The following is a 13,303-nucleotide window of genomic DNA, read 5'->3' on the forward strand; positions in this document are numbered from 1 at the left end:
GAAACAATTCTTTCAAGGATCTAATGCATGAAATACATTAAATATACTCTAAAATTTGTTCAAAATTTGGCTTAGGAATGAATTTTCATTATAAGGCAGTCAATTAAACACATTTTTGTAAACTTAAACTTTGTTTATTCCTAGAAGAAAGTTGTTAGGAAAGTCAGCAAGTATCCCACAGTGTATTTTATGGAAACGTCTCCAGGAAAGGTTGCTGCTCTATTTCGAAGAGCAACTTAAAGTTCAATAAGAAATATGTCATATATATATACCATCTGAGCCTATTTCGCTGCTGGCAATTTTCGTATAAGTTTATATTGATGTTAAGAGCATGTCAGCATCAGCTGATGATAATTGGAGAGTAATTTTTCCAATTTGACAACCTATTGATATTAAAACACATTTAGGGTGAGGATGTTCTCAGCAATGATTATATTGGTGTTCTCGCCATTCCCTGAAATCACGGCTTAATTTAATTAATATATTGATGGACTTTGTTGTCTTGTGGGCTTAATAATGCTCTGCCAAGATATATATTGATCAACTTTGGGCTCAATGCCAGAATCACAGAGCAACCTATATTCTTTATTGTTAGGTTTTGGGCCTTTTAGTTGCTATCCACAGCTGGTAATAGTTTTGTTACTTTATTGACAAAAATCATCATGTAATTCCACAATTCACAAAATGCATTCCTTATGCAATAGTTTGTACCTTATTTCTTAAGGAATACCTTATTCCTAAGATACACCTTATTCCCAAAGGAATACGTTAAGTACCTTATTTCTAAAGGAATAAGTTATTCCTTATTATTTTAGAATAAGGTTCTAAAGTATTATGCGAGGAATGCATTTTGCGGATTTGAATAATATATACAAACCAGCCACATCTCTTACGTGTTGGAGAGCTTGGAAGTTTAGCATTCAACTTGATCACTAGTACGAGAACTATTCACCTTGCCATATTTAGTACAAATACCAGCAAATATGTCGACTAGAAAAGATTGTTTAGCGAATTAATTAACTTCCTTGACATCCTACACATCCATTAAGGAATTCCTAATTAAGAAGGAATTATTTTAGGAATACCTTATGAATAAGGTATTCCTTTAGGAGTACCTTAATTCTTGCATTGAGAGGATGAAGAACATAAGAACATAAGAACAAAGGTAACTGCAGTAGGCCTATTGGCCCATACGAGGCAGCTCCAATTTATAACCACCCAAACTGGGAGGAAGTATTCCTTCCAAATGAGATGCATAACTTATTCCTCTCATTTGGTACCTTACTTCTAAAGGAATAAGTTCCAAACGAGAGGTGCCATGTGTGGCTTACACTTACAATTTTCCATTGAACAACGTGTAAAGTTATGGAACTCGTTATAGCAGTAGGCTGATGGTAGTAATAATAAATACTACTACTACTACTACTACTACTACTACTACTACTACTACTACTACTACTACTACTAATAATAATAATAATAATAATAATAATAATAATAATAATACACAAAGAAATCAAATTAACGTGATAATGATAATAATAGTGATAATAACGAGGAAATCAGTATTTCCTCAAGACACGAAAAAAGCAGTGCAACCTGAGACTCAACTGAATCCTCTAGGATTTCTTAGGCTTCCACTGAAGCCTATCTAAGGTTTCACAATTTGTCCCTCCTCCGTGACTCTTGACTTTTCCATTGATACATCGCGTAAATGCGATCTCTTTGTGCATTTGAAGAGAAGAGTAGAAGGTAGAGTTCCAAGACTACAAGCTGTACTACATAGGGAGCAATATGCGAAATCCTGGTTAAGCTTCAGTGTAAGCCTTGGGAACTTACACTGAATATTTTGAAAGTTGTTTTCAAAATAATTATACACACCATAGGTAACTTGCATTACTTATATCAATTAATATCAACAAATTATATGAAATGTCATCCTCACGAATATTGTCCAGACTTGACCACAGAGCCGTCAGGGCCGTCGGGGGCACCAGACTGGGACAAGACAATGCCGTTGCCAGTCTCAACGTCCAGGTTGTACCTGTCGTCCTCCTCGTGGACACGGTCGTTCCTCAAGATGGCCACCACCTCGTCAGAGTCTTCACTGTAGCAGAAAGGAGACGGTGCTGGGGCAGCGGCGGCCACGGTGGCCAACACGGCGAGAACAATCTGTTCAAAACACTCATCGTTGTTACTGTACTTTAAATTGCGTTAACAAAGCAGTTAAGGCTCAGTGGCTAATTCAAGAAATGTTCGATACCACTGAAAAATTGCGACAACATTTTTTCTTAACCATAAGCAAATAATGAAAAACAAAGTTTATTATTAAAATTGAAAGCAAATGAACGGACAAAGTTGGAAAAATATAACTTATTTTTAAATAATTTTACTCTCTTAATTAGTAACTAATTCATTATTTGCCTGCAGGTGTTGTAGTGGCATGATGTCGCCTTAACAATGGCGGGACGGTTATTAAGACCGTAATAATAACTACCTTGTGGTGGTTCAGACAGTTTAGCTTACTAAAGTAAACTCCCAATGCATGTACATCTCTCGGTGTTTACATCCACCCCCTTCTTGTGTGTTGGTGTTTTTTTTCATGTTTTGATTGATTACACAAAATGAGCAGCAGACTTACTGAATGATGTTTGATGCAACTGGTGCCAGACTCCTGAGGAGAGAGATCAATCACAGGCGGCGTGTGGTCACAGGTGCCAGTTGGGCTCGATAGTATAGTTGCCTCACTACAAGTTTTTTTATATCAATTTTATCACATTATCGTTAAGATACTGTATTATACAATGTTCCGAACATTATATACAGTACCTTGAGTAAGTCGTCTAAGACCTATAATCGTCTAAGGCGTTAGCTTCACAGTACCCAGTGCATAGGTTCGAATCCTCGTCACGGCTCCTACTGATTTTCTCCATAATAATAATAATAATAATAATAATAATAATAATAATAATAATAATAATAATAATAATAATAATAATAATAATAATAATAATAATAAATGACAAAAACAAGTATAAATATTACATAATTAATAAAACTATAAATGTAGGAGTGGAGACACGACTCACACTGATATAGATAACAATATAACCGGGAGGTCAGTCCTGGCATGCAGCCACCATAGGTAACACAAGTGATATGTGAATATAATAATAAATTATAATAACAGCAATTGGTGTAACGTACTGAAGATGAGCAGCTTGAGAGAGAGAAACAAAAAAAACTTGTTTCTCTGATGTTGAGTAAGGCGGTGAAAGGTCAGCTCGGGTACAGGAAATGCTTCCTGGAGCTGTAATATGTGTGATACAGCTCAGTGAAGGCTGAATTTGACGCAGGCAATTGAGAATCTATATTGCTTCAAGCACATATAACAGAACAGAAAGACGGGACGCGCAGTGACCGACAAGAGAGACAAATATCGATAGACAGATACAATCTCAAACAGAGCAATAGACAGGCAGACATATAAACTGAGAGAGAGAGGCAGACAAACAGCGAGAGAAAGCTGGATATAAAGACATACAGAAACAGGAACAGAAAAAGAACACATGTGATACATACCGACACGTGATACATAATGACAAACGTGATGCTGATGAACACTGACACGAGGTAGATGTTGACAGGTGAGACATACTGACAAGTGAGACATACTGACAGGTGAGACATACTGACAGGTGATACATACTGACAGGTGATACATACTGACAGGTGAGACATACTGACAGGTGAGACATACTGACAGGTGAGACATACTGACAGGTGAGACATACTGACAGGTGATACATACTGACAGGTGACAGGTGAGACATACTGACAGGTGATACATACTGACAGGTGACAGGTGAGACATACTGACACGTGGTGCATACTGTTAACACGTGATACATACTGGCACATGTGATACATTCTTATAACCCTAATCAATACTTATTCACGTGATATATACACTGACACATGATTCATACTGACAAACGGGATACATACTGAAACGTGATACCTTATGTCACGTGACACAAACATACCAACATGTGATTCATAGTGACAAATGATGCACACACAGAAAATACTGGCACACGTGACACATATTGATCCATATGAAAAATATTGACACAACACACTCCAACACGTGCCCCATAATGACATGTGGTGTGTAATGATACATGATACATACTGACAGGTAATACATGCTGGTACACGTGATACATACTGGCCCACCTCATACAACCTTACACACGTCACACAAGCTGGCACATGTGATACATACTGACACGTAATACATAAAGACATAGTATACATACTGACACAGTATACATACTGACACAGTATTCATAGTGATACACGTTATACATAATGAGTGGGGACACACACACACTCAGAGGCAAATGGTGCTATTCATTTTATATAGTTCGAAAAAATAACCTTAAAATACAAACTTAAATACTTCTAGGCCTAACATAGCACATATATATATTATATAATATATTAGGACACAGATATCATATATTAGAACTAGGATGGTTTGGTTAGGTTTTATTAGCAACATAAATACATAACTTTTTCGGTTAACCGAGTCGAAGTGTCAGATGTCTGTGAATCCCCAGAAAAAATCATGACTTATTATTTTGTATTACAGGTATAGTTGTTTTTATGTTATATAGAATAATAATAAACATATAATATTAAAAACACGATAGTTGTGTTTAAAAAATCACACGAAAATAGAATTGAACATAAAACAAATGCTATGTTAATGTCATGTCGCTGATATTGTTGTGGGATTATTTTACTGTGGAGCACTGTTGCTGCCGGAGGGAGCGATAGACTTGCCGCGAGCGGCGGCAGCGTCTTCCTCTGCAGCGAAGGCGATCTGGTCCAGCACGAACTGGGGGATTGGGTGGGGGAACTCAGGAGCCACTGGCAGCAGGTCAGACTGGGGTTGGTAGCCGTTCTCGTCGGCGATGTACTTCACAACGACGGTAGTGCCTTCAGGAGCAGTATAGCTGGTGAAAATAATGTTCATTTAATTTACAATAGAGACCACGTGATGCTCACTTAAATTCCTTATAAAAAATTTCATACAGAGAACGTGATTTCTCATGGAATATGAAAGTCTACTCACGAATACTGTCCAGCCTTAACGACAGCGCCCTCGGAGCCACTGGGGGCGCCGAACTGAGAGAAAACGATGCCGTTGCCAGTTTCCACATCAAGATTGTACCTGCCGTCGTCCTCGTGGACACGGTCGTCCCTCAGGATGGGCACCTCCTCTCTAGAATCATCACCATATTGAGTAAGAGTCTAGGGGGTGGCGTACTCCTGTGGGGCGGTGGCAACCACGGTGGCCAACACGGCAAGAACAACCTGTTCAATTAGATATTGAACACGTCACAATTAGTTTGCCTTAAATTTGGTCGTCGTGAATATTATTCTAGTTATAGTAATTCAGCGTATCAAAATGTAAGTAAAGTTATTTTGAGATGATTTCGAGTCTTAGCGTCCCCGCGGCCCTGTCCTATTTGTTACACATCCCCAAAAAGCAGCCCATTGCAGCGGACTAACTCCCAGGTACCTATTTACTGCTAGGTGAACAGGTGTATCAGGATAAAAGAAACTCTGCCCATTTGTTTCCGCCTCCACCGATGATCGAACTAGGAACCTCAGGACTACGAATCCGAAGCGCTGTCCACTCAGCTGTCAGGCTCCTACAGATGTAAGCTAAGAAGATTTTCTGTAGCATTTGGGAATAACTCCTTCCTCTTGTTATGCTTCTGCCTGAGAGCTTTGGTATCATTAGCAATGCTATATTAAACTATTCCTTTGTATTCTCCACCTGACTTTATGTACGATATACCTCATATACTTTCAAAAGGCATGTTGACTGAGACTAGAGGGAGTTGATACCTGGATCAACAGGGGCGTTCCTATTTATAGGGCAGACGACGTGGCAGGTAGTTGCCAGTTATACTTTAGGCGAAGTATTCCTTCATAACCAGTTTTAGCGCCGGTTTTGTTTCCAGACAGTCGTTCCTTGCATTACGGGGAAACAAAATGGCCTACACACATTTCTCATCACCACTCACGTCATTTCTGTGTGCAATAGAGGGATGAAATATCAAGAGCTTCGTGTAAATTGACACTGAACACACCTCAAGCATCACGACGGGACAAGTGAGGCTTCAGACATCCTCACAGTACGGGGTCATAATACCTAGGCTGCAGTTCCTTCAACTGAAACCGGTTCTTGCGTATGAGCGTTATTCTCTCACTTTCATCTCGTGAGAGGATGGACTTAAGTATAGTGTGTTGCAAGAGAAGAGAGCCCAACAGGATGGCATATTATATTTTAGTGATATATGTGCTTTGTGTACACATATTGGAACACAGCAAAACAAGCTCACTTAATACCTTAATCATCGACACAAAGACAAGAACTTTCAAGAACTTTTCAACAAGAACTAATATATATATATATATATATATATATATATATATATATATATATATATATATATATATATATATATATATATATATATATATATATATATATATATATATATATATATATACATATGTATTTCGGGGGATTTATTTTGAGGCTCACAAACCCAGAGAGATGGAAATCTTGTTAATATTCTGATTTAAGTACTTCTCAAGCTATCTTTCAGTATGTTTTATGACCATCTTTGTCTTGAATGTTTAGTTTATACAAAAATATTGGTTGTTAGTATCAGAGAAAAGTAGCACAATATTTTTGTATTGTAATTTTTTTTATCACCTAGTGTTAAATGTATTAATCTGATTATTTTATCTTTTCAACACCTCTCATAATTTTTAAGTCAAAATGCCGTATTTTATCAAATAAAATTATATGGCATTTTTAATAAATGCCAAAATAATAATAGATGTAAAAATAAGAATAAGAATAAAAAAAACTTATTAACAGTAATTTTTCTTAATTTCCAATATAGAAATTATAATTTGTCATGGAGATAATGAAAATTAGGATTTATTTATATTTTATTGTATATATACAAAAGCAAAACAATAAATACTGTATACAATATTTGAACCCCTAAATTCTGGGTGAGCACATTCAGTGCTAACTCACGAGTATTTCTTCGGTACGTAATGTTTTCATGGTGTAAAGGGTGGTGTTGCTGGTCGAGATAGTTTACTGTGGAACACCGTAGCTGGCGGAGGGACCAGAGGACTTGCCGCGGGCGGCGGCAGCGTCTTCTTCAGCGGCGAAGGCGATCTGGTCCAGCACGAACTGGGGGATTGGGTGGGGGAACTCAGGAGCCACTGGCAGCAGGTCAGACTGGGGCTGGTAGCCGTTCTCGTCGGCGACGAACTTCACAACGACGGGAGTGCCGTCAGGAGCAGTGTAGCTGTGGGGAAATTTTTGTTCCAAAATGACTACATACAGCATGAGCCTTTCGAATTACTGTATACTACAATATCAATAAATAATATGAAAGCCTTCCCATGAAATGTAATACTCACGAATATTGTCCAGACTTGACCACAGAGCCATCGGGACCACTGGGAGAGCCAACCTGCGACAATACGATGCCGTTGCCAGTCTCCACGCCCAGGCTGTACCTGCCGTCCTCCTCTTGGACACGGTCGTCCTTCAGGATGGGCACCACCTCGTCAGAGTCATCACCGTAGCGGGTAGGAGCCTGAGGGGCGGCGTACTGGGGGGCGGCGGCGGCCACGGTGGCCAAAACGGCGAGAACAATCTGTGCATCAACCGTGTGTGTGTTAGGTGATTCATTAACCGAAGAATGTAATTACGTTAAATTTCAGTCATTCTTACCAGTCTTATTAGAACATTTGAAAGTATAAAATAATTAAAAAAATCTTAAAATAAACTTCAATTCAAAATATTATTTTCGTCAGTTGTTGTATAAATTCTGATATAGTTTTGAAATCGGGAATGTAGTAAAAGCAAAACTGATAGCAGTTCATCCCTGTTTGATTCACGATGCAAAAAAAAATATGTTTTTAAGATAACTATACTATTAAGAAGGAAGATAGATCAAGAAGGACATAAACTCGTCTATATTCCCATGCCACAGGAATATACAAGACAGGAAGCTCAAATTTAGATCCTGCAGTGAGTGCTCGCGCTAAGTACATGAATTTATTTTCAAAAATATGGGCCTGCATTACAATCTTTATTCAGGGATTACCGTGTATTTTGTTACCATGGTGCACTACCACCATGTCAGCATTACCATGGGTGCACTACTTCCATGGCAGCACTACCATGGGTGCACTACCATGGCAGCACAATTACGGACGCAGTACTTACGAGTTTCATGACTGGTGGGTATAGCTAGAGAGAGCCAAGTGACTGGTAAAGGTCTCCACCCCATGTATATATATATACCGTCTTAGACTCATACTGAGTTGCCAGCTGTGTTTATGTTGGTCAGCTTTTTGCCTTGTAGCTCCTATCGAGACCTGAATGCATTCAAGGTCGTGAACTCAGCAGTTATCCGATGAACTTAGCAGTTCTTGGGAAAAAGTCGTTTCGTTAAACTATGCAAATGTATCCTTTCCTGAATATTAGTCAAAATTAAGACTGCATCAAAATAGTAATTGACATTGGTTTCGAAAACCGTTTTTATTGACAGATGCAATTCGAATTTTGTGTGTTATATGGAGCGATAATTACGTGTATGTACCTAGCAGAATAATAGATCATGTAACATTATTATTATTATTATTATTATTATTATTATTATTATTATTATTATTATTATTATTATTATTATTATTATTATTATTATGGAAATGCACCATTTCCATGACAGCCTACCACAAACATCTATTAGTATGTTATAGAAAATCATCTGTGGTGATATATTTTTTAAAGTTCATAAAATCATAGTGTTCGAGCACTGACACAAACTTTCGCGACATTTTTTAACTGGCAGGAATTTTCCGTGGCCACATCATAGTTCTAGGGCTGGACCATTATTTTGTCTCAGATGATTCACGTTATGTTAACGAATAGCGATAATTTGTTTTATATCACAAACCACACGTAGGTATATTTTCTTTTGATATACTTATTAGGGAAAGAGTCATTAAACAAAAATTGTGTTGTTCTTTCTACAATACCGTTTGTTACTGAACATTAAAACCTTAACGTGTTTTATACTACTTAGATATGCTTCTGGTTATCGCTTATTAGTACAGACGATCCCACAACCTATAATGATTACACACTGGCACACATATTCGCAATTCTACCACATTATCTTCAGTTTAAGTCCACCAGACAGCTTGCTGGTCTAGAATCTGTTATATGCTCAGCTTTGCGATATATGCTTTGTGTATTCTGAGATGTCTTAATGGTTAATTGACAAACTGTGGGCCAAATCTAGCTTGACCTTTGGGCTGGGGCAGCACGGCAGGTTATATTTCAAAGTTGTCCGGACAACTGCAACAAAATATGAATGGCTTTGTGGTAGTATTAAATTGATTTTCTCTTTTAATCTTAAAAATTACCAGTTATAGTAAGTTAAATTTTTACTAGTTTTTATAATAGGTATCCGTTGATGGGACCAGCAAGCCTGTACTTATGCATATCTAGGTCTCCCAAAGGCTTAGGCCAACTACTAACCTTAACCAGGATGCAAAACACAGCAGTTGCGAAACTCCTAGGTACCTGTTTACTGCTAGGTGAACAGGTGCGTCAGGTGAAAGGAACGTGTCTAACCATCTCTGTCCTTGTGATTCGAACCCGGGAGCCTTGTTTATGAACCGTAGACTACTGTTCTATACAATCTTCATGGATCATATGTAATAATTTTGATGATTTGAAGAAATCATGTGACATGATTACTCATCTTGTGTCATGATTAGTCAGCCCATGCTAAAGACTCTGCTATGACCACACTTCCTCCATGCCTAATCTTGTTATAATTAAATATATGAGAAATAAAGTGGGACTAATTTGCACAGAAAATAGCAAAAATACAACTGTATGGGTCTGGCGTGGAGTGAAACCGTGAGATTTTTCTGATCATGTTGTGTCACAGTTAGTGGCCAACATGACTTATAATTGACGCTCCAGGTTGTCTTAGTGCTTGTCAACAAGCCATTATGATGCCTGCATACCGATATGCGGGGTGTATGTCCAAGCTGGAGAGTCAGTTACATGTCATGTTGGCCACTAACTGTGACACAACATGATCAGAAAAATCTCACGGTTTCACTCCATGCTAGATCCATACATTTGCATTTTTGTTATTTTCTATGCAAATAGTTTCATTTTAGTTCTATTTAATTATTGCGGCGGAATGGACAGCGCTCGGGGGTCGTAGTCCTCAGGGCGCGGGTTCGATTCCCGGCGGAGGCGAAAACAAATAGGCAGAGTTTCTTACATCCTGGTGCCCTGTTCACCTAGCAGTAAATAGGTACCTGGGAGTAGGAGAGCTGCTACGGGTTGCTTCATAGGGACGTGTGTGTGCGCGAGCGTGTTAGAGAAATAAATGTAGACATAATAGAGGAAATATAAATTGGCTATAAATGCGGGGTCCAAGAGCTACAGACTCGATTCTGCAGGCACACACACACACAGACACACACACAGACACACACACACACACACACACACACACACACACACACACACACACACACACACACACACACACACACACACACACACACACACACACACACACACACACACACACACACACAAGAGGACGACTAAGAGGCATGAGGTACCAGGAAAGGCTACGTGAAATGCACCTCACGACACTGGAAGACAGAAGAGTATGAGGAGACATGATCACTATCTACAAAATTCTCAAAGGAATTGACAGGGTAGATAAAGATAAACTTTTTAACACGGATGGTACGCGAACAAGGGGACACAGGTGGAGACTGAGTACCCAAATGAACCACAGGGACGTTAGAAAGAACTTTTCAGTGTCAGAGTAGTTAGCGGGTGGAATGCATTAGGCAGTGATGTGGTGGAGGCTGACTCCATACACAGTTACAAGTGTAGATATGATAGAGCCCAGTAGGCTCAGGAACCTGTGCACCAGATGACTGACAGTTGAGTGGCGGGACCAAAGAGTCAGAGCTCAACCCTCGCAAGCACAATTAGGTGAGTACACAAACAATATGTGTTAATTACTAAATATTTATATTTTCTTGGTTATGCGATTAGATTAACTGATTCCTGTGGCACCGTGATGTTATGTTGACAAACTCTTGGCCAGTCCCACACTACTGATTGCTAGGCCGAAAAGGCAAGACACCGATAATTTAATCTTCGAACTCAACGCCAACCAACAAAATATATATTTTCCGTTTTTATTTCGTGATCAGTTTTTTAAGAGGAAAAAATTATTATATATGACAAATGTTATATTTTTACAAACTTTTAAATTTAATTACATATATCTACTAAGTCTAAAGTTTTCCCGTCAGTGCGAACTTGATCAACAGGTCGGCGGGTGCGGTCGTGATGTCTAGTTCGGGTGTGGTTTAGACCAGTTCGGATGTGATCTTGACCTGGTCGGGTGTAGTGTTGACCTGGTCGGTTGTAGTTTTTAACCCGGTCAGGTGTGGGGTTGACCAGGTCGGGTGTGGTGTTTACCAGGTCGGGTGTGGTGTTGACCAAGTCGGGTGTGGCGTTGAACAGGTCGGGCGTGATTTAGCAACCCATCCTCTTAAAAAGAACGTCACTTTTTGGCTCGTATGCGCGCTATGGCCAAATTTGGACGTAATTTGAAATGAAATCGACTCACAAAAGTGATGTTCTGTTTCGTTTTCTATTTGAGTCGTCCGGCGTACGCGCAGAGGTTATAAGAGGAAACTTTAAATTAACGTTTTTCATAACGTTTTGAAACTTTATGAGAATTTCCTGCCCACCTAACCGATCAGAGGACCCTTAACTTACTGTTGTTGGAAAAAAAATCCCAAATTAATTTTCATTTTTTTTTCATTTTCAAATTACGTCCAAATTCGGCCATACGGGCAAACGGCCAAAAGCGCCGTTCTTTTTAAGAGGACAGGTTGATTTAGAGCAGTTCGGGTGGGATCTTGACCTAGTTAGGTGTGGCGTTGACCAGGTCGGGTGTGGTTTAGAGTAGTTCGGGTGAGGTGTTGACCAGGTCGGGCGTGGGTCTTATCCAGGTCGGGTGTGGTCTTAACTTAGTTGGGTGTGGTTTTGGCGAGTTCGAATGGAGTCTTAAAGGTCTATTTGGATATGGTAATGGCCAGGTCGGATGAGTATTGGCTTCCAGATGAAATGTGGTCTTAAGGACAACGCTCTACGTGTTTGAAGCACGAGTCAAAGATGCATACCCTTTCCTCCTCTCTGGCTCGTAATGTTTACCGCGAGGAGAACACGTGAATAACAGACAATCCTTCTAGGCCAGTATCGTTTCTCCGATTCCCACCTCAACACATCCTCACGGCTTGTAAATGTTTGTGTTACTGACAAATGAAGGACTTGGGGTGAAAGTCGGGCAGGTAGACTGGGGGAGAGAGGCGGGTGTATTTCCAAGCTCGTCCCACACGGTGACGAAACCCAGCCGCCCTGGACAGCCAAGTTGCGTCAGCCTCCTCGCACTTTACAACCTGCGATGGTGCAACAACCTCTGCAAGTCGTCAGGAATCTTGCTCCCTGAGCGATGCTAACAAGACAGCACGCCTCTGGAAGCTCATAAAGATACACGGATGCGGCCAGCTGGGCCAGCCACAGACGCGAGAGGTTGTAAATACGTGAAGCAAGAAACAAATTAACAACTTGCAACTTCACCTTTGACGGCAGCCAAGATGTTGTCGGTACACCAGATGCGAATGTGGCGACCCTGTCCCATTCACAAATGTGATTGATTTGGGGGAAACAAATATACGCATTAAAATATATTTTAGAGCAATAAATTAGACTTAGATATAGTTCTCAGTAACAATGGTGGGTCCTTCGACAAGCTAACGGTTTCCTGTCCCCGCTGAGGAGACTACAGAGGATTAAGGCGGCCCTCAGGTTAATTAATGCAAACAATTCCTCAAGTCACCGACCCATGTGGTATATATTCATTCAAACTGAAAGTTAACATACATACATACATACATACATACATACATACATACATACATACATACATACATACATACATACATACATACATACATACATACATACATACATATTTATGAATGTATTTACGTGTCTATATTTCTATGTATATGTAAAATATTTTGTTCCTGGGTAGTGTTATTTCCTAATTACTTATGC

At 39.4% G+C, this 13,303-nt stretch overlaps 1 protein-coding gene and 1 pseudogene across 1 annotated transcript; both read right to left on the reverse strand.

Annotated features, from left to right (window-relative positions):
* Positions 1-4,787: 4,787 nt before the first annotated feature.
* On the reverse strand, positions 4,788-5,394 carry LOC138369411 (cuticle protein AMP1A-like; annotated as a pseudogene).
* Positions 5,395-7,032: 1,638 nt separating this feature from the next.
* On the reverse strand, positions 7,033-8,399 carry LOC123754931 (cuticle protein AMP1A-like). The gene is made up of 3 exons (XM_045737275.2): positions 8,345-8,399; positions 7,531-7,769; positions 7,033-7,415 (listed from the first exon to the last, which is right to left on the reverse strand). Exons 1-3 carry the CDS (start codon positions 8,351-8,353, stop codon positions 7,199-7,201), a joined length of 465 nt encoding a protein of 154 aa, XP_045593231.1. The 5' UTR covers positions 8,354-8,399; the 3' UTR covers positions 7,033-7,198.
* Positions 8,400-13,303: the final 4,904 nt, after the last annotated feature.

This window comes from Procambarus clarkii, chromosome 28, assembly GCF_040958095.1.
Source record: "Procambarus clarkii isolate CNS0578487 chromosome 28, FALCON_Pclarkii_2.0, whole genome shotgun sequence".
Lineage (NCBI taxonomy): Eukaryota > Metazoa > Arthropoda > Malacostraca > Decapoda > Cambaridae > Procambarus > Procambarus clarkii.